The sequence below is a fragment of the Limulus polyphemus genome, unplaced genomic scaffold (genome assembly GCF_000517525.1).
Source record: "Limulus polyphemus unplaced genomic scaffold, Limulus_polyphemus-2.1.2 Scaffold7706, whole genome shotgun sequence".
NCBI lineage: Eukaryota > Metazoa > Arthropoda > Merostomata > Xiphosura > Limulidae > Limulus > Limulus polyphemus.
This window is the reverse complement of record NW_013673316.1, coordinates 1-22,032: the sequence shown is the minus strand read 5'-3', so window position 1 is coordinate 22,032 and position 22,032 is coordinate 1. Positions and strand designations below refer to the sequence as shown.

At 33.6% G+C, this 22,032-nt stretch overlaps 1 protein-coding gene across 1 annotated transcript; it reads left to right on the top strand.

Moving 5' to 3' along the window:
• Positions 1-2,764: 2,764 nt before the first annotated feature.
• On the top strand, positions 2,765-8,795 carry LOC106474805 (protein wingless-like; the record flags this gene model as incomplete). The annotated part of the gene is made up of 2 exons (XM_013935495.2): positions 2,765-3,094; positions 7,882-8,795. Coding segments are annotated over 2 exons (795 nt in total), but the record flags the coding sequence as incomplete, so codon positions are not given.
• Between the last annotated feature and the right edge of the window lie 13,237 nt (positions 8,796-22,032).

Genomic DNA, 22,032 nt, shown 5'->3' with positions numbered 1-22,032 from the left:
CGCTAATTCAGTTAGGCCTAATTACAAATAACTTGCTCAAACTCTTAGATAAACGTGGACGTATATGGTGTCGTTAGATTTCAGTTACTTGCAGATTGAGAGCTGCAGAGCCGTTTAGGCAGAATAATTTTGCAGACAATATTTTGCAGCACAGTGAAAACACTGATTCATTCGGGCTTAATTTTCAAACAATATCAGAAATATCGCCAACATTCTCGCCTATAGTTAGACAGGTGCGTAATTTATCCTTCTATTGGTATAATCACATGATGATGGACTATTATAGTTGAAAATACAACTATTTCTAAATCTTATTTATTTATTCTTAATTCTCAAAAATAGATCAAAATCTTCAATGTAATTTAAACTTAAAGGTTTACATGTAGACGCAGGGATGTAAGCTAAATATGCTCTGTAAAAATGCTAATTAATCAAATTTAGTAAAACTGAAAAAGAAGTGTTGGGATAGAACAAAACAATTATTGAATGGTGATTTCACACAATAAAATGATCTTTTGCCCTATAACCAGTCAATAATTGTTCAATATAACGTGTAGGGGAATATATGCTCTTCCTATAGATTATTCCTCAGGTTAGTCATATGTTTTATTTGGCTCATTAGTCAGGAAACACCACGGATGTCTCTTTCTTATACCTTATTCAAATAGCTAATTAACAGACTAGATCTCTTGTTCATATTTTTGTTGTTCATCAGACTCGCATATTCTTATTCCTTTTCTTCGGTCTATATTCAGTCTGCCAACTAACGGACACCAGAGTCTTTGTGTCTTAGCTCATTGAACTCGCGTTTTTCTTTTATTTTATCTATTCAACTGAACACAAAGTTATCTTGTTGTCCCATGGCTATGCATTAATCAACCTACTAAATATCAAAGCAAATCTCCAATTGCACTTTTTTATGTCCTATTCAACTCGCTAATTAATAAACAGTAAAACTTTTCTTCTTATCGTTTCTTATTCACCTAATAAGTTTTTTGGTAGCCCAGTCATTATTACTGTCAAAGGTATCAAGTTTTCTATACGATTTTTGAATACCAAGATTCAGCAATGATGCTGTAAACTTTCATTATTTTGTATTCAAGAGTACTTCTACGATTAGTTATTCTAATAGTAGTTAGTTAGTCATTGGGTAATTTTTTGGTTAGTTATTAATGTCATTTTTATTAAATGTTATCTAAATTAGAAGTCTGGGATAATATACACTTAAAAAATCATAGCTTCATTTTCAAACTACGTTTTTAATGAACTTTTAACAAATTTTTACATTAATTTCATGTACTTTGTGGCAATCCATAATATATACACATATACATTTTATTTTTATTTCAGTTCTGAAAGTTTTAAAGCAAGAAAGAGCTCACTCAAAAAATTAAAACTGTAACAAGCTGTTTATTCTAAGTAGTATAGCTTATTAGAACAACTCTTTGAAGTTAACTTTTTAATAGAGAATCAAAACAGGTTATTTATCTCACAGTTTTAATTACGCCTAATCTGCTTGGCTATTTAACTTGTCTACAGTGACACTTGAAAGTAAATGATTTTCCAAATTTCCCTTGATTTTCACTATTTTAAACTAAACAGCATTTGAATACTAAACCAGTGGTCATGTTCACTAAGCCGTAACAGTGTCTGAACTTTTGGTTCAATAAATTCAGTTAGCTTGTATATTTGGAATTATTCTTTATGTAGCATTCTCAATCAAGTTATTGTTATTCCTACTTTCGAAAAAATATTGTGGCTTTATACCATTGTCTAAATTTACAGAACAAAAAATAAAGTTCACTTATTTTCGGGATTAAAACCATTGTTTAAATACATGTTAAAAACCGTGCAGTCAAATTATATTTTGAATATTTGAGACCTTTAATCGGCAGCAGAAGACTATGCACAAGTAATATTTTATTAATTTTATAACGACAGTTTATATTGTGTTAAAATGTCAACCCATATAACACTAGAACTTAGGTTTAAAAGTCCTGATTAATTGTTAGGTAATGAATATTGATGTCTATGTTAATTTGTGACTGGTTTTATATAAATGTTTATTTGTCTAATATTTGAAATTATTCTGCAAATGATGTATTTGTTATTGTTCGACTGCTTCTATTAAACTTTGCCCCCCAGTGGCACAGCGGTATGTCTGCGGACTTACAACGCTAGAAACCGGGTTTCGATACCCGTGGTGGGCAGAGCACAGATAGTCCTTGTGCATAATTAAAAACAGACAAACCAACTATTAATATTTGATCGCTCCAATAAAAGTTTCTGTTTCTGTTGATACTTGGCATAACTAAATAAACGTCCAAGTGTGAAAGCACACCAGTTGATTATGGAGCCAGTATGAGTGGGCTTAATACTTCGTTATGCATGCCTTTGCATTATGTAAAGTAGCAACGCGCTTACACATTGCGTGGGCATTCTTCTTTTATCACTTAACATATTTACAATTAATTAACCAAGAATAAACATATCTTATCGACCACTAATATTACACAATTTGTAACCGTTTTGTTAATAGTAAGAGCTACGACGGCAGATGAGTATTACCGACACATCTTAAACTATACTGGACAACTTTAACACTGAACATGATATACTTTTTGTGTAGTCAACAAACATAGGTTAATTGAACACTTGTAAGAGCTTATACTTTCGTAATTTCAGGTCATACGTATAAAATAAACGATTTAAATTGGTCAATATAAATGTCATAAATATTAATTGATTTTACGTTACTTACAAATGTCGGATCAAGAAAGCTACCAAAATTGTAGTTTTTTCCTCTATTCTAATATTCGCAGATACGCGAGAGACCGGCTTTGTCAATGCCATTACATCTGCAGGTGTTTCTTTTTCCGTCACTAAGGCATGTAGTCTAGGCTCCTCTATCTCCTGTTACTGCGATCCCACAAAACTTCCAGACCTCAACATTACGGATCGATGGGAATGGGCCGGTTGTGATAATTTCCAGTTTGGTTATCTGAAATCAAAAGAATTCTTGGATGACTGGTTCAGAAAAAGAAGAGACTTTAAAGCGATGCTGCTCTCCCATAACTATGAAGCTGGTCGATTAGTAAGTTCACGATGGGTTTTTTTTCTTTAATTTCTCAACAAAAAAAGTTACTATTTTAGAAAGTTATTCCTGACAAAATCAGTTAATTGCAGACTGAATATATCAACTTTTATGAAACGAATTCAGTTTGTAAGATAAGATATATATATTTAATTATTAAACTAAATTAATGTTCAAATAGCTGCTGTGTTCTGTGGAGAACAAGAAAGAAATAACGCAATATTTAGATTGAATTTTTTTTACGACAAAGGAAGTGAAAAGCATATATATAGTTTTGCCATTTTATGTTATGTTTATTTCTAATATTAAAAATAATATATGTATCAAACTCTATTAAGATAGAAAAAAGTAAGTAAAATAAATGAAACATTTATATAACCAACAAGTTTTAAATCTGATATTCACCTTAACTACTAAATAAAACATTTGTAACCTATGTATATATTGTTGTTACTGTTGTTTGTAACCCATGTATATATTGTTTTTACTGTTGTTGTTTCATCTTTGAAATTACTTTATCTGAATATTCTATTGTTGAGTATTATAACTATTGTTATATTGTTGAGTGTGATTGTCATATTTATCACATTCACTTTTGATATGATAACATAGCATTTCTTATTGTTTTCTGTTTTGTACTTAGTTTTCCCAAAAGAAAAGCAATCCTTTTCTTCTAAGCTTCATAGCTCTCCATAACCAGTTGCAGAGAACTCTGCCTGCTCAGCATCAGGATATCTCCTGGCATCTCTGTGAATAGAAAATATTGTTAGTTTTACTCCTACAAAGTTGTGTGCGAATGACAGAAAAATTACATCTTGTCACAGCTGTGGTTTGCTATATTTGTTTCTGTCGTTACAGATGAAACCTCTCTCGTATCAAAATGCTTTAATGGTTTCGTTTTTTATCAGGTCTATATTATTATTATAGAATCCTACAAAAACTTGGTTTTTAGTGTGTTTTTCTCGTAAGATCGTACATTAGTGTTCTTCTTTGTGATGTTAATATACTTTTAATCATTTAGTGGACAGATAACTTCCCCTTGTGGTCTTCTACGCGTTTCTCATGACGCTTCAGTCTGCTGTTTATTTTAGGTAGAAGCTTGTGACCCTAGTATTAGATAGGCTTGTTCTCTAACCCAAAGTCCTTGTTAATTGGATAAGTTAAGTTCTGTAGGTACGTGTATATATTTCACTTCATGGGCTTTCTCTTAAAACAGAAAATAGCGCTGTTCATAAGATAAACAGTTTTCCAAGTCTAGCAACCACACTATCTCATTCCATATCTTCCATATTTAGTTAGAAAGAAATTAGAGTTCTTCTGACCAACCGATAAAAATTAGAATGAATTTTTAAGTTTCAATTAAAATTCATATGGATATAATCTTAGTATTTTTGACATTTAAATTTGATATAACATTTTTTATTCCTCGTACTATATCATTAAAACATTTATATTATCAAACCTAACTTTATTTTTAAATTTCATAAGAATTCAAATCAGAAAGCTATGGCACGTGTTCTATTATATCATGTGACTTTAAATTTTGCTGTCTTTGGTAATATGTAAAAAAAATCCTTCAGTGCATTATTATTCCAAATTCCTCAAGCATTCAAAATTCAAACATCTAAAACTACAAGTCAAGTACTTACAGCTCACTTTGTCATATAGGAAAGATAAGTCATTTGTATGTCGAATTTTACAAAAAGCTACACGAGGGTTATTACGTCACCCGCCCTTACTTTTGAAATGATAGACATAAGAGAAAGCGGTTTGTCAATACCACACACTGATAATTATAGGGTTACTATTTTCAGACTGAATAGTGAGGTGTTTCGCACACATGACTCCAAATTGTGAGTGTTTTTTTTGTTTTTTATATTGTTTTTAGCGATTACGGGACGCGAACCACGGAAGGTTGGAAACACAATTCGATATACTGATCTCTAGGCCGCGCTCGGTTCGAGGTAAATGGAGTTATAAGTTGTTTCACCGAAAGGGGGCCGAAAGTCGCCTGGAAAGGTCACATCTTTTAACCACTCGCACCATTAAACAGTACTGTGTTGTCCGTCAATCAGTCAGTAGACACTAAAATGACGTCATTAAAGGGACACTTAACGTTGCAATTTGTACTGTCCTGGCTTCCGTAAAACATGGATATACCATGAATCACGAGAAACATTATGCACTCTGTAGGCTACAACACAGCATAACATATGAACTTCAAAAGCAAAAAATAAAAATATTTGTTATTCTTAATTTTGGTTTTATTTACTCTTGAAACAGAACACTTTCGGGGAAGCTGCGGAAGTACGTATAGTCTAATAGGAATTTGACAATTTTAATCACAGTATATAGCATTATGTAGCTTATATTCAGTTAAAAGAGTTCGTCGCTATTAGAACCATAAATACAGACCTCAAAATTCAAGGTGTCACTTGACTAATTGACACATAGCTTTTGTTTCGTATAACATAATGTTAAAAGTATTTCAATTGTCAGGAGCAATTCTGGAAACAGTTCTATATTAGATTATCTCAAACAAACACTGCTGTGATAGGTTGCATCCATAAGGGACACCCAGTGGGAGCGGTAAGTCTAGGACTTACAACGCTAAAATCAGAGTTTGATTCCCACAGCGGATCCAGCAGGTAGCTCAATGTGGATTTGTTCTAAAACAAACAGATTCCCATTATCAGAAAACAATAACAGAAACTAAATATAGAGCGTGTTCTAACATTTCGGGAATATGTATTTTAGCATTTTTTTGCCTTATAACATGTGAAGAAATCACAATAAATAGAATGTGTATTACCTTTATTTACCACAACATGGTACAGTTACAGTTCTGTTACAGTAGCTACTTATTTTCGATTTAACAGAAATGAAGTAATCTAGGTTCTTTTGCGGGACACTTTTCTCGGAAATATATATATATATTAAACTCTAGCTGTGTACTTCTTTATCGGTCATCTTATTTCCACAAACATAACAACAGAGACATTACATGTTAAACTTTAAAAAATGAGATTATATAGTGTATACTGTTTCATTAATAACTGTAACCATTTCTTGTGTATACATTCCTACACTATAAACAAGCATTTTCGTATTATTTAGATTTTCAAGCTTAAGCAGTGTTGTTAAAATTATAACTAAACATAAACAATTTAATTGAGGGAAACTTTTTAAACACACGCACAACTGACAGGCTACTGGACTTTGAAGATTGTGGTCGAAAAGTTAATGATCTAATTGTTTATTCATTACAGCAGGTGGTTTAAAACTCAAGTGTTCGACTTCTGAGGTTCTTCGATAATTTTGTCATACGTCCACAAACATTAAATACATAACAGTAGCAGTAAACAGGAATGATAAGACTTAATTAGGACAAACATAAACATGGTCGCTCCAGTTATTTCAAAATCTGATATTTATGCTGTAATTATGAGGTGATGAAGTAATATGGTAAATAGTATGAGTCAGAAAAGCTATGCTCATGAATCATCTGTTCAACAAAGATGTGTAAAAGCTACTGAAAACGGAGAAATAGTATTCAAGAAAAATAAAACTACTACAGAGATAAAATGGATGCTAATCCTACCACTATTATACTACTGATAATGTAGTGAATAACACTAGCTAGAATAACTGTACAAGTCTTATTTTAATCCAAATTTAGAAATTGGAATTATTAAGACACCCGTAAAACAACAAAAAATACATATATTTTTGTACGTAGTTGGCAATCACATTTAACTGATACTAAATTACAATAAAACTGTAATTGTTTCTTCCGTATGTCGATCGTTAGGTGCTGCTGATAGCCTAACTCATGAAAAAAATATTGAATGCGCAAAAAGCATATAAATCAAATGTTGTAGTAAACACACTGCTTCCTGCTTTACTCTCCTATTATTTCTTAGTTACAGTTTTGTTTTGAGTTTTTCTCTCTTTTACGGGTAAGATATTGAAAATAGTTTAGCTTATAAGTAGAAACGTTGGATATTGTTCGAGGCCACTGAGCTCCAGGGCAATATATATATATAATCGAATTTTCTTCGCCTTGTAGCTGGACAAGATTAATATGAAATATGTTACACCAAAATACACCCAACAAATCATCACCAGAAACGCTTGTAGAAAGATCAGTTAGAAGTAATACGACGAATTTTCTTCGCCTTGTAGCTGGACAAGATTAATATGAAATATGTTACACCAAAATACACCCAACAAATCATCACCAGAAACGTTTGTAGAAAGATCAGTTAGAAGTAATACGATAAAATATAAATATTAAACCTATAGGTTGAAGTTTTCATCGATGACTGTGAAGAGAGGTGGCGCTACTATCGTCTATTGATTTCTTAGTAACTTTTACTTTTTGAAATGGGAATACGTGGCCTTAAAAACACTAAATGAGTTTTACATAACTTATAGCTATTTAGAGTATAAATTAATGTAATATTTTAACACTTTTCATTCTTTTTTGCGACTGTTTTTGGTAATTCATAATTTTCATAAATAGCTTATGATCAAAAAGAGCTATTAGGTACAGATAGTATGTCAAATCTTTTTGCATTTTTGTGGTGGTTGTTAGTACACTTGACGAACAACGATGAATATTACCAGGTTTTCCTGCAAGCCTGAGCTTACAGCAGATACATCTGATAATAGTTTAATTTCTTTCAAAACTTAATTAAGATAATTCGTCATTCACTAAGTAGTACATTTAGAAAAGGTTAAATTATTTGAAACTTTCCTCATTGCGTGTCTTTCTTTTCAACTAGGCTGTGACCAACAGTATGAGAATAATTTGTAAGTGCCATGGGATGTCCGGAACGTGCAATCTGAAAACATGCTGGCACAAGCTACCACATTTCAGAAAAGTAGGAGATTTGTTAAAAAAGCAGTTTGATGGTGCAGTCAAAGTAATGGCTGGAAATGATGGGAAGCGTTTTATTCCAGAGGGCGCTACAATCAAGGATCCAAGAAAACAAGATATTGTTTACTCTGAAGAATCGCCCAATTACTGTTTACCCAACAAGAAGATTGGCTCTTTGGGAACACGTGGTCGAGAGTGCAACAGAACTTCGATGGGAGTTGAAGGGTGTAAACTGTTGTGTTGTGAACGTGGTTACGACACGATGGTATATACTATCGAAAGGGACAACTGTAACTGTCGCTTTTATTATTGTTGTAAAATTAAGTGTCAGATCTGCCAGGAAAAAAGAACAGTCAGCCGTTGTTTCTAGATCTAAGCCACAAAAACATAGCAACCACAGTAGACTTTTTCTGCTGATTAGATCTGACTGATATTACTTGAATGTATTTCATTTATTTATTATGATTTTAACTCTTATGCTCTCTTGCTTGAATAAATCGCATAGGCGTGGGAGTAACTTCTATTTTTGTGTTTATTTTTTATGTAGTCTTTTATACAGTTATTGATGAAATAATAATATCTTTAGAAATGATTTGATACATAGAAGAAAATAGTATTTATTTTTTTACTTACAGTTTTGTCAGAACTCTACAAATGAGCTTTAAGGATTTTTTTTTATCAACTCAGCTTCCGTATTTGTGTATTTAAGCATATTTGCTTCTTCAGAGATACATAAACAGAATAATATATACATTTATGAAGAAAACTTTATCTCACATTGTAGCAGATTAAAGTTCCAGTTTGTAGGCTTTTTCTTTTCGGCATGGTTTATTGTCTTGTAATGATAGCAAGAAGAATTAAGATAAATTATAGGGTTTAACTTGATTCTGAATGGTAAAAAAGTTTAGTTAAAAGTGTAGGTTTTGAGGATGCAACAGCCCAGTCACAAGTACTATTTGTTTTAAAAAATTGATTTTAATCACAGAGTGCTAAAGAAATTTCTACTGTCATTTATACACCTTCACGTGTATATTGCCTGTAGTACATACATTCCTTGCACCTGTACATGTCCCAGTCTACCAGGCTTTATTGAGACTCACAATTGACCAACACACAGCTGTTATCAACAAGTAACACAGCTACCCTATCCACATTCCTTACAGTATCATTTGGTTGCTCTATGAAAAGAGCCAAGGTTCAGTGATAAAAGGGGGTTAAACTGTGAATACTGGTTCCTACAGAAGTAACTCAAACAAGCTATCCACTGTACAAGCACTAACCTTTATCTTCCTACTATGAAAATCAATTAGCTTAGACTTCCACTTCCACTAGACTTCTTTTGGATACATGTTTCGTAAAGGCAAAGAGAATTTCAAAACAACATCATGCAGATGTTACTTTCTGTCTCTGGATTTATATTCACAGACTGCACTATGGGCTCAGTCGAAGCTCTCGAGTTCATGGCCTAAAACTGACTTTTATACTTTCCATGCTATAACTTCTAATATATTTTGAGTATCTTCACGAAATTGTGCAAGCTTTCACTAACCATTAAAGTATTTTTCTAGACAAAAAATCAGAATTTTTAAAGAAGTATTTTCACTAAAAAACCTTTCCATGAATATATGGAATCAAAGTATTGACTGCTCCAACTGCAAAGTGATTTTCATGTTAAGATTAAAAATACTTTTATTGGTCTGAAAATTGTCAAATTTCGTTTACATAATCTCTAAAACCTCCTAAATAAATTTCAAAAAAATTTTTCAGTAAAACTTTATATTTTATTTCTCATTTCCTCTATCCTAACTCTATATAAGATTAGTCAAGTTGACCGACCTCGTAACCACCATAAAAATATGAAATAAATCTATATTATCCTATTTTTCTTTCTAGAATTAATTCATATTGTAACATGAAGCTACATTTGTTGATTCTAAATACCTTAAACCTCGTAATATTATACATTTTTCTTAAATGTTATGGTTTTATTGCTCTTTGAACTCTAACTCGGCGAATGTGTAGCTTACGTTGCTGTATCGAACTGCATAACACATAAGCTGCTTGTGAGCATACCTCATGAAGAATTTTGAGTATTATTATATGTTCATTATCTTAGTTAATCTAATGTTATCTAGCCTAATCAGTTTCTAATTTTTACATTTGAATTACTTTTTTTATAATAAATAAAGCATACACAGGAAAAACAAGAAATATAGTACTTGCCTGGATCTCTTTTGTTTTTGCTGTCAACTGTCGATGAACCTTAATCCTACTTTTTATACTAATAGTACCAATACACTAAATAATCTTTTATATGAAATAATGCACCTTAAAACGCAGAATGATAACATGTAAAAAGCAGACTATTTTCTACAACTATCATAATTTTTCTTCCTTTTTAACTATGCAATAAGAGCTGTTAATATGTTTCCTTTGAACTGGAATCGAAATAAACAATTCTCTGTACAGAGAGCAACATAATAGGTCACTTGATATATTAAAACCTTGACTTTCTATTGATTATAAATAATATAGTATTAAACATAAGGGGGAACTTTGCAATTTTTGTAAAGATAGGATTTGACAGGTGGGCATGGCAAGAAGGTTCTGATTTTCTAGTTTATCGATTTGTAACGAAATAAGATTGAAGGCTACAAAAATTATACTTTGCCTGAGTGATGAAAATATTATAATGAGTAATTTGGGTTAAATTTCGTACTTCTTGGAGGGGTGGTAAATAAATCAGTGAAAAGGTAAGACTTAGAGAGCAAATGTCACAAAATGTCCTACTAGAGGAAATTGAGGATTTTTTTAAATATTTCCATATAAAGCTTAAAACTTATATGATATTAATATTTGGATTATTAGCTACGTTTTGATTTCACGTGATTTCATATACTATGATAATAAAGTATTTCAATTAAATTTTGAATGTTATTCAGTAAAACCTCGTGGCATGCCCAGAAAAGGGGGCCAATATCGAAAGAGTTAACTGCACCCTTTTAAGAAACAAATGTAATATATATATATATATATTCAGCATAACTCCAAGCTTGTTAAATATTTTAATTTGCATGATTGATAATATTAAATCACAACCAGAAAGGAACACAGGATACACCAAGTTAATATTTGGTATTACTTATGCAAAAACTATTATCCTCTTGTGAAAAATTTGACTTGATCTAATCAAAAATATCTTTCACTAGTATTACCAAAAATATCAGGTAAAAGTGTATTTTCTCAAACATTGTGAGAGCTCACCCACTACTCTCATCTCTTCAACAAAAATCCAAAACCTGCCAAATATTTCAATGTCAAACTCAAAACATTCTCTTACTAGCATTAGTGAAAATATTGGACGTACTGTATTTTCAAATATTGCCTCAAAGGTAAATAATTAAGGTTTATCTTATATTTCCATTCCTTAACACTCACATTCTTCATTTCCATTCATATGATGCTTGACATTAATTTCTCTGTGTAATTGATTCATTTGTGTCATACAAAACTCATGAATGGCTTTATATGACGTTCAAATACTTGTGCAACACCACAAACATTAATATAATAGAGTTAAGTAGATTATCTGTGTCTGTTAATTTGGTAACTAAGATGGGCTGTCTCTACTAGTTACATCTCAATAACGTCGTTACCGTAGTGTGCTGCCATCTATGTCTAAGAAACACAACTCACTCAAAAGGCGTCATAAAATATATAATTATCGGCAAAATTCAGCCAAACTAAGACTTTTCAGCTAAAATTATTTCAACCATACACAGTATGTATCAATATATACTCAGATTAATAAAGGGTAAATACAATAATATGCAGTAAAATGCATTTACTGTTGTAGAAGGCCAAAAAACACCAGTGGTCAAATCAGCAAGATATGGTATGATCATTCGTGAGTCTACATTATTCAAAACAGTACCGTCACCATCTTCTGATACATCATTCTCAACTTTTTATTTCTGATCTAAACACTGCATAAGAGATTCATCTGTGGCATATGGCTTTAGTTTGTCAAGAAACCTATGGGCACCATGCAACTGCTGCAGCTCATAGTTTGACAAACCAACCTTTCTTGTGGACGTATACCAAAGCCACACACTCGCCTCACTCAAACATTAATTCCTTAAGTGTTTTGTTATAGCATCTCTCCTACCATAGAATAATATTTTCTAGCTCTTGACGTGAAAATTCATTAATTTCAATTGATCTTAACTACTCCATATATTTCTACAGACAATGGATATCTCCTCTAGGGAGTAGACATACATCACATCATATGAAGATATATTTATAGACCAAATATCAGAATGTTTGGCAAACAATTAGTCGATTTCTATTCTGTTGTGTGGTACACTACCGTGGTTAATGGCAAATGATAATCCCAATTGGTTCTGTTAGGGCAAACAATTGGTCACAAGCATCTACTTAATAGTTTGTAATACCCATTCTTCTAAACATCAGCCTGATGATGATCATGCAAAGTGTACATCTTCACCACAACTCAGTGAATAACAGGCTGTTTAAATTAGCTCCCTGGTCTATGTGAATTTATTCAGGGGAGCTGAACCATGATCTTCAGTGGCCTATGCAAATGTATTGGCCAATGGATAAGCTTTAGCCTATTTTGTAAAGTAATCAATAATGAACAGCATATAATGATTACCTTATTCAGATTCTGGGATAAGTTTAGCAATATTCTTGGCTATTCTCTAAAGGAGAATCAATAACTCTCTGTCAGTTTTATCTGCATCAGCCAGATTTTCATCTGAGTAGCACACACAATACAATGTTTACACAGCCAGCCATCATCTTAACGTGAATGTGGTCAGTAGAATCATCACTGTATGTTCGCTCACGTACCTATGACACCTTGGAGGCTACCACTCCTTACATTACAAAAAGTCTGAAGATCATTAGTTGCTTGAGAACCACGTTTCTGTGATTTATAACAATAGTATAGCCCACCTTACTGCACTTGTAACTGCTCATACATGTGTCACAGATTATGTGCATTTATGCTACATTCCTCAATTTTCATTAACCTTGCTAGATTTGTGTCCTTCAGTTGCTCTTCCCAGAGCTCTAAAAGCATAAATCATGGTATCCAACCACTAGTGGAATCTTCTGTCATTCTATTTCACTGTTGTAAAAATAGTTTTAACTTCCACATGGTGTCCATGATCAAGACATTCAATAAATGGATGGTCTCTTATTTCTCAATGAAACAGTCTGTCAGCATTTCCTTGTTGCAGGTCCAGACAACTGAAACACTGTACAAGCAGTAATATTTATCTTCTAACAATTGAAATTCATTAGTGTAGACATCCCACCTTCACTAGACTTCTTTCAGATACATTTTCAGTACAAGCAAGGGTCAATTTCAAAGCATCATCATGCATGTGTTATTTTGTGCCTCTACATTTACCCTCACATTCTGTACAGTCATACTATTGTAGCATTATAATCTACTATGTTATCATCTCTTCCAAAAGTTCATGAGCCACTTCAATGAAAAATGAACTTTTAACAGTACAATTAATGATGTTAATGTTTAACAACTACCTTAACTGCAAACACCTCTTTCGTTCAAGAGTCATCAATGTAATCAGAGTAGGAAAACTGCCAGTGGAACAGACAACCAGTGGGACAACTGCCAGGTTCTCATCAGCAGGTTCAAATGTGTAGCCAAACAGAAAAACATCCTCAAAATGGGTTAGTTGCCTCTCCTATTGCAACCCTATCGATGTAAGCTCCATTAGCCTATCGAAAGTGACGAGCATGTTACACGGACCGTAAGGTATTATATGGAAAGATACAAACCATCTCAAGTACAAAAACAGTTTAAGATCTGCTATTTTCATCTAGATCGACATGGCAATATCTGAAACCAAATTTAAAGTGATGAAGTAAAAAAAGCCCTTCAATGCTTCCAGAAATTTGCAGTTACAGATAAAAAAATGGAATATGTCTGTTCCCTCTATTCATAACAAAGGTCTAGTGGTTAGTGTGCTGGACTGACGATCAGAGGGATTGAGCCATCATATGCCTCATAACACGCTTGTACTTTCAGTTGTGTTTGTGTAATGGAAAGGGGTATTGATGAGAAGAAATTCTTAATAAGAATGAGGGAATTAAGCACTATATATTATACATCTTAAAACAAGACAGACTTTTCCAGAAAGCATTTATCAGTCACATCACTTGATTACCACATCAGTTAAAATAGGGAGTAAGCTGTCTCCAGGTATTCCTAAAGTTTTATATAATGCTGGTTTGTTTTTAATTATGCACAAAGCTACACATGGGCTATCTGTGCTCTGCCCACCACGGGTATCAAAACCCGGTTTCTAGCGTTGTAAGTCCGCAGACATACTGCTGAGCCACTGGGGGCTATAATACTGGACAACTAAAGATTTGGTAGTGGAGAAAACTCAAATGATTCTGGGTAATTTGACGGTGATGATTTCAAAAATGTTGCCATAATTCTTCCATCACCTCTATATTTTGAGTTATTATAATATGTCAATATTTTATCAGCACTATGTCAAATATCATGCAATCAACTTAGTACAACAAATTTATGTTGTGAAATTAGGTTTACTTGGAGAGTTGAATGAGTAAAAGACATATATTTTTCATAACTTCAAACACTGACTATATTTTATTGGTGTAAAATTCCAAATATATTGTTTATATATGGTATTTGTTCTCGATATAATTGTATTGAATTGCAACACTTTTGCTTCATTCCTATGTTCACCTGCTCCGCCCGGGAATCACGAAACCCTCACGTGCTCAGTTTGCTAGAACAGTCGAGAAGTCCCTCGACTAATCATAAAAAGGGCGGAGTCAAACGCCTTTCTCTCAGTTGCCTATCACTCACTCAGTTAGTCACTTCACCTAGCTTCTGCACAGTCAAAACAAAGTATGATGCTCTTCCTCGCATCACACTCAAATACTCATATACTCAAATTCTGCAAAACTGTTTTTCTTTTAATATTTTAAACTCTAGTTCTGTAAACATAAATTATTTTATATTTTTTAGAAAATCATTTGAAATGCTGGCTGTCTCCAGTTCAAGTAAAGTCCGAAAGTGCAAAAATCACCTAAAAAGTTTCTGCTACATTCGTGGAAATATATTACAGTTTCACAAAGGAAAAATATCACACACAGAGTAATGGTAGCATAATACGACTATTTTGTGTGTAAAATTGGTGACCAAGAAAACATTGGGTTCCACACGTGTGTTGTACAATTTGCACATCTAGCTTGACACAGTGTCTGAATATGAAGAGAGCAAGTATGCCATTTACAGTTCCCACGATATGGCGTGAGTCCAAAGATCATCTAATTGACTGTTATTTTTGCGTGACTATTGTTTCTGGATATTCAGGCAAGCTAAACAATAAATTTAATATCCAGATATTGCATCTGCAATGAAACCAATACATCATGAGGATGGTCTCTCAGTGCCACATCCACCAGAAAATTGGGAAACATAAGATTTATCTTACGAAGAAACAATGCACCACATTCATCCTCTTCATCTTGTAATTCTATTCTGGCACTCAACATAAACTGCCTCATCAGATCACACAAGAAGAGCTAAATGATCTGATTTGTGACTTGTCTCTATGTTAAAAGCAATGGAATTTATTAGCACCGAGAACAAGAGTTTTAATTTACAGAAGTTGCCATAAAAGTCTTGCTTCTCACTACAGCACGCAAGATACTCTGTGTTTCTGCACAAATGTTGATACACTAATGGAAGAATTAGGTACTGAACATCATCCTCAAGAATGGAGACTTTTCATCATTCATCTAAAGTTAGTCTGAAAGATGTAGTTTTACACAATGGGAATACTAAGCCATCGATTCCTGTTGCTCATGCTATGAACGTGAAATTAACTTATTTCATTATACATTTTTAAATGCAATTTTCAATGGATGAATAAAATTAGTAAAGAAAAGTTGTTATTTTCACGAAATATAAGAATATTTTGAATAAATCAACCATAAATCGAAAACTAGAGCCAGTAATTTTTACGATTTTTAGAATCAGTATCGTTAACTTACTCTGAAATAGTTTTTCTTTTTTTGTTCTTGATGTTGTTGTCCAGTGTAATAAATGCCCTAGAATTAAATAAAAAATTTTTGTAAGATCAAAATATTCCCCAGTGACACATTCCATTAGAATGTTCAACAACTCTCAAAGTACCGTGACAATATGTGACTTTTTACGAGAATAAGGTCGCAACATATTGAAGCAATTGGGTATTTTAAAGCAGATTCATACAATTACGTTACTATTTTTTTAGTGTTCAAGAGAGTTTAAGAAAGAAACTAAAGAAACTTAGGTTTTTGAGTATAGAACACATACATAAGAAACGGCATAAGTAAGGACACCTTTATTACGAAATTAGGTCAAGAACTAGGCGAAGCATAGTTAGCTAATTAGTTAGTATTGAGAATCACGAGTTAAGACTTATAAAAATAGAAAGGCCCGGCATGGCCAAGTGGTTAGTGCGTTCGACTCGCAATCTGAGGGTCGCGGGTTCGAATCCCCGTCCCGCCAAACATGTTCGCCCTTTCAGCCGTGGGGTCGTTATAATGTGACGGTCAATCCCACTATTCGCTGGTAAATAAGTAGCCCAAGAGTTGGCGGTGGGTGGTGATGACTAGCTGCCTTCCCTCTAGTCTCTAAATTAGGGACGGCTAGCGCAGATAGCCCTCGTGTAGCTTTGCGCGAAATTTAAAAACAAAACAATAAAAATAGAACTAATGCTATTCACTAAAAGCTAGTCACGAGTTGACAGTGACAAGTTACTGACGCTGATCTAGTAGTACAGTAAAAGCTACTAAAAAGTTTACGATAGCAGCTAAAATCGCCACTTTGATGTAGGACTCGTTACTACAGACTGGAGTAGTAGTATAAGTGAGAAGGCAACCGAAGCACTCACCATCACAGTAGCCAATTACTTGAGAGTTTTGGTTCTTGTTTTGGAAACGCCAGATGAGTTGCAGAAATTAACCAATGAAGTGTCAGAACTACTTGCGGGTGGTTAGGAATACTACTTGGAGAATCGTAGGGATACAGAGAAAATATCGTATAAAAACTCCTGTCTGGAGCTGAAAATCAAGTTCTCCAGGACTAACTGAGAGTTCTACAGAGGCTATCAAGTTCTCCCTAAATTGACAGTGATGAAGGTATCAAACCTACAGCGCTACACCCCCTCAACTTTGATGTAAGTAAGATTGACATTTCTCTTGTCGAAACGTTGTACATTTGCTGTTATGTTAAACTTATATTAAAGTTTTCTTCATTACCCATTCAAGTAGTCTCCAAGCATTATTAATCTCAAAGTGGGTTTCTTGTCATCGAATTTGAATATAGCAAGAAGCTAGAAATGGGAAAGGAAGAGGCCTAAACTCAATGATACCATGTTAAGTATCTTCGTTTATGCAGAGTTCGGGGAAGACTGCCACTGATCTCAAGCTTGAGTAGAACGACCATGTACCAAATGACAAAAAAGTGTCTAGATCTACAGTATCAAGAAGACTCAACGAGAATGGAATATTTGGTCGTGTAGCGGTTAAAAACATTTACTTCGATCTCCAAATATTGTCATGAGACTGAAATTTACTAAAACGTACAAAACCTGGACTGTTAATTATTGAGAAAGGGTGTTATGGATGGTTGAGTCCAAGTTTGAAATATATGGTTCAAAGCGTAGGTTGTACATCCAGCGGAATAAAGGTGAAATATACTTATCTCAATGCATAACACCTATCATGAAACATGTGGAAGACAGTGTGATGGCTTGGGATGTTTTTCTGCTGAGACGACAGGAGATATTTGCAAAATAGATGGAATGATGGACCAGCACAAGTACCATCAAATACTGATCCGTCATGGTATACCTAGTGGTTTGTGTGTTATTGTTAAAGGATTCTACTACCAAGAAGATAATGTAGAAATTGCTTAACTAAGAAAGAAGCTGCTGGAGTCATTCAAATGATGCAATGACCCACACAGATCCCTGATCTCAACCCAGTTGAGCAGAGCTGAGATTTGATAGATCAAAACTTGACAAATCAAAAGTTACTTCCAAAGAAACTTTATGGGAGTGTATTAGAGACATATGGAATAAACTCCCAAAGGACACTTTGATTAAATATGTTGCAACAATGCCTGAAAGACTGTCTCCAGTTATTAAAGCACTGCTGAACTCAAGCACTTCTACTGAGTTTCTGTTGTACTAAATATAAAGATTGATAAGATGTTGATGTCTCACCTGTGATTTACCTTCCAATGGTCTTCGAAAGTAGCCTGAAATGTAATTTTTTGACTTTGTCCTAACACTTTTGCATAGTAGTGTATGTTATTTTAACTACTAATCTCTGACAGCAACAGAAATGGCACGGCACTTTGTATGAAACATATCTGACTTTAATATTTTTGTCTGAAAATCTAATGGATATTAATCATTTTATGAGGAATCCATAGAAGCACGCCGATCGATAATTGTTTAACATAAAAAATGTGATGATTGGGTTTTTGTCAGTACTATTAGGTGATTTCTTTACCCTATTTCAAACAATGGCCATGGCATTGTTGTAGTACGTTATCTATGGAACACTCACCATTCCCGAACTTTTAGTGAAACTTATGAGAAACTGCTGAGAAAATGTACCAGAATCCTTGAGTTTTTGTTCTTGGAAACGAGGTTGGGTTTAAATCTAACCTACAAATATAAAGTAGAAAGATGTCCGAGGTGTTACAAGAGTAACGGGTATGTATACGATCAAGATGGCACACCAGTTGCTTTAAACGTTGGGGGTAAGAGAGGTCAGAGAAGAATTGGCGGAGGAGATGCTTTCAAATGCTCAGAGAGAAGTACATCTGCCAACAGGAGTGGCAAACTTACGGATGTATCTGACAATTCGGCGTGGTGTGAACCTCGATGTTGCAAAGGAGGAAAACTATTCAAGTTCAAGTTAGGAACAGAGAAACTAAGACTTTTCTAATTGAAGTGCAAAACTATTACAAGGATAAGAGGAGATAGAGAGGTACTGAAAAATGGCAAAATAGCTTTAACATAGCGTGCAGTGGTCCTCTTTGGTAAAATATAAACATTTTAACGACTACCCGAATAAAAAAAAAACGCCACGGCAAAATTATCCACATGCCAAGCTCTACGCAGCCATTCTCAGGCTTCCAGATTACCAGATCTAATGGGATATCTGACCACCTACCAAAATAATCATATTTTCAAGCATGATTAACGTAAAATTATGGACATGGTCATCCTGTTTGTAGTATGCGGCATAATGGGTATACAGGCAAGCATAATAACAAAAAATATGGGCATAATCATCTTGGTTGTAGTATGTGGCATATTCGTTATACAGACAAGCAAAAATAACACGAAAACATCGACATGATCATCCTGTTTATAGTATGCGGAAAAGTGGTTATACAGACAAGCAATAATAAAATTAAAATAAGGACATACTCATCCTGTTTGTAGTACGAAATAGTTGTTAGACACATAAGCAGGAATAACACAAAAATATAGGCATGATCATCCTGTTTGTAATATGCACCATAGTGTGTACTCAAACAAGCAGGAATAACACAAAAATATGGACATGATCATACCTGTCTGTAGTACGCCACATATTGGTTATATAGTCAAGCAGGAATAAAACAAAAATATAGGCATGGTCATCCTGTCTAAATTATGTGGAAAAGTGGTTATACAAACAAGCAGGAATAACATACAAATATGGACATAACCATATTGTTTGTAGTATGCGGTATAGTGGCTACACAGACAAGTAGGATTAACATGAAAATAAGGAGATATTCATCCTGTTTGTAGCATGAGAGAGTGGTGTAACGAATTTGTCGTTATGTATTTATTTTAATATGAACTATGTTTAGATTCAATTGATATTTAAAAAACGTGCCTAGCTTACAGTGTTAGTTATATACTGCAAAATTAGAAAGTTGTAGAATATTCGTGAGCGTAAGACTCGACAATATATCCACTTCCGTAACCAGTTAAATATAGTTAAGTATTGTTGTCGGAATTTTCGAGAAAATCTTTCCAGTGGCTATAAAAACAGCCAAGGTGACACGCCAAAAAAGAGGGAGCTTAAAAAGGTGGCTAGGAACCTGCTATAACCATGTATGCAATAAATCGTGATTTTGCTAACCCTAATCAACCGGAAAATTTACTACATTTGACCAGGAACAGTTATAACTTCGAACGTCAGTGTATTCTCATCGGACGTTAGTATCTTTCCGAAAGTATTACTGAATTCTCATCGGACATTAGTGGTTTTATGAAAATATTATCTTACTTCGACGGTCCAACAATTCAGTGTCTGACAAAGTTAGCTAGCTTCTCGACAATTGTATGTACATCGACTTCAAGTTAACTCGCTGGATAGCAAGGAGACTCTGAACTAGGAAGAAGATTTTATGTTGTTTGTAAGTTATTGAAATTTTTGTTTTATAAAATTTTACTTGTGGTAACTATTCATAACAATTGTTGTTGTAAATTGTACTGTTGTATATATATATATTAAAACGTATTTGTATGAAAAACGAAGACGGTGTCTCAGTCTTGTTGGCAAATAGCATAAATTAAGTAAAATATCGGCTTCGGACTATTTTAAATTCTCAATACGTAACAGTGGTTAGACAGACAAGCAGGAGTAACACAAAAATATGGATATAACAATACTTACTGTAGTATGCGGTGTAGTGATTACACGGGTAGGCAGGAGTAACACAAATGTATGCACATAATCCTCCTGTTTGTAGTGTGAAGCATAATGGTTACATAGCAAGCAGGAAAACACAAATTTACAAACGAAATCCATAACTGTCGATAATGCGTTATAAATATATCAATGATAATTTGAAACATGGCATTAATCACTGAACTTATATGAACTACCAGTGACAAATGTGTTTTCATTTGAGCTTGTTGTACTACGATAGAGACGAAACTTTTGCTTAATATCCTAGGAATACTGAAAGCCACACTATGCCTAGTGAAATTCAAACTTTTCTTAACATGTAAGAACACCAACGGAGTGTAATTAGAACTGTTGATTATGCTAAATAAATGTCTTCCTAAATTTCGTTCTAAATAGTTAATGAAAGTAACGCAGAGAAGTTCCACAAATGAGACGCGGTAAGTTAGTAGGCAAACATCTAAAGTAAAATTTAAATGAAATCATACTTTGTCACGCAATGTTTTCATAACAGCTAAAAAATAAACTATTAGTGAGAAGTGCAAGTGTAGATCATATATTGTTTCGTCAACAGGTCATAAGTGTTAAACACACAGCAAAAAAAAAGACAAAAAATATATACAAGGCAGTAAGTCAATTGACAAAACAATTGACTAGAAAATAAGTAGTTAAATCAGAAAATTTAAAAAAGCAAATTATCGTATTAATGAAGAGTTTATTCATTAATAAACTATGGACATAACATTTGCGAGGTTAGAAAAGTACGTAGGTTAAAAACAAAAATCAATTAAAGGCAAAAATATGAAACTATAACCCGTGCTTTCGAAAGGTAAATGTTTCTTCATTCCCAGTTTTCTCTTGATGAAGAAAGTCCACCCTTCGAAAGGCTTGGGTTAAAGGATTTCATATATTTTATTCTATTAATGTCTGCTATCTTCGATCCTGGCTTGCCACTTGAACGATTTGGCAAGCGTCGGTGGGAAGATGGTTAGAATCAGATTTCATAAAGCTGACCTCTATGTGATATTCCCAACAAATTGATAAAGCAAGTCACCGGCCATTGTGCCAATAACACATTCAGGGGACGAACGACTTGTGAAGCGATATTATTTCAATAAAAGTGTTGCCCTTCACTGTGAAGCCAAGTATCAGGTCAATACTTATTTAGAGAGAATATAAAACTAGGATCATACCCATTGTCAAACAAAAACATGGTTATATGACGTGGTGGCACGGTAAGGGAAACATACTAGTAAATTTATTGACTCCT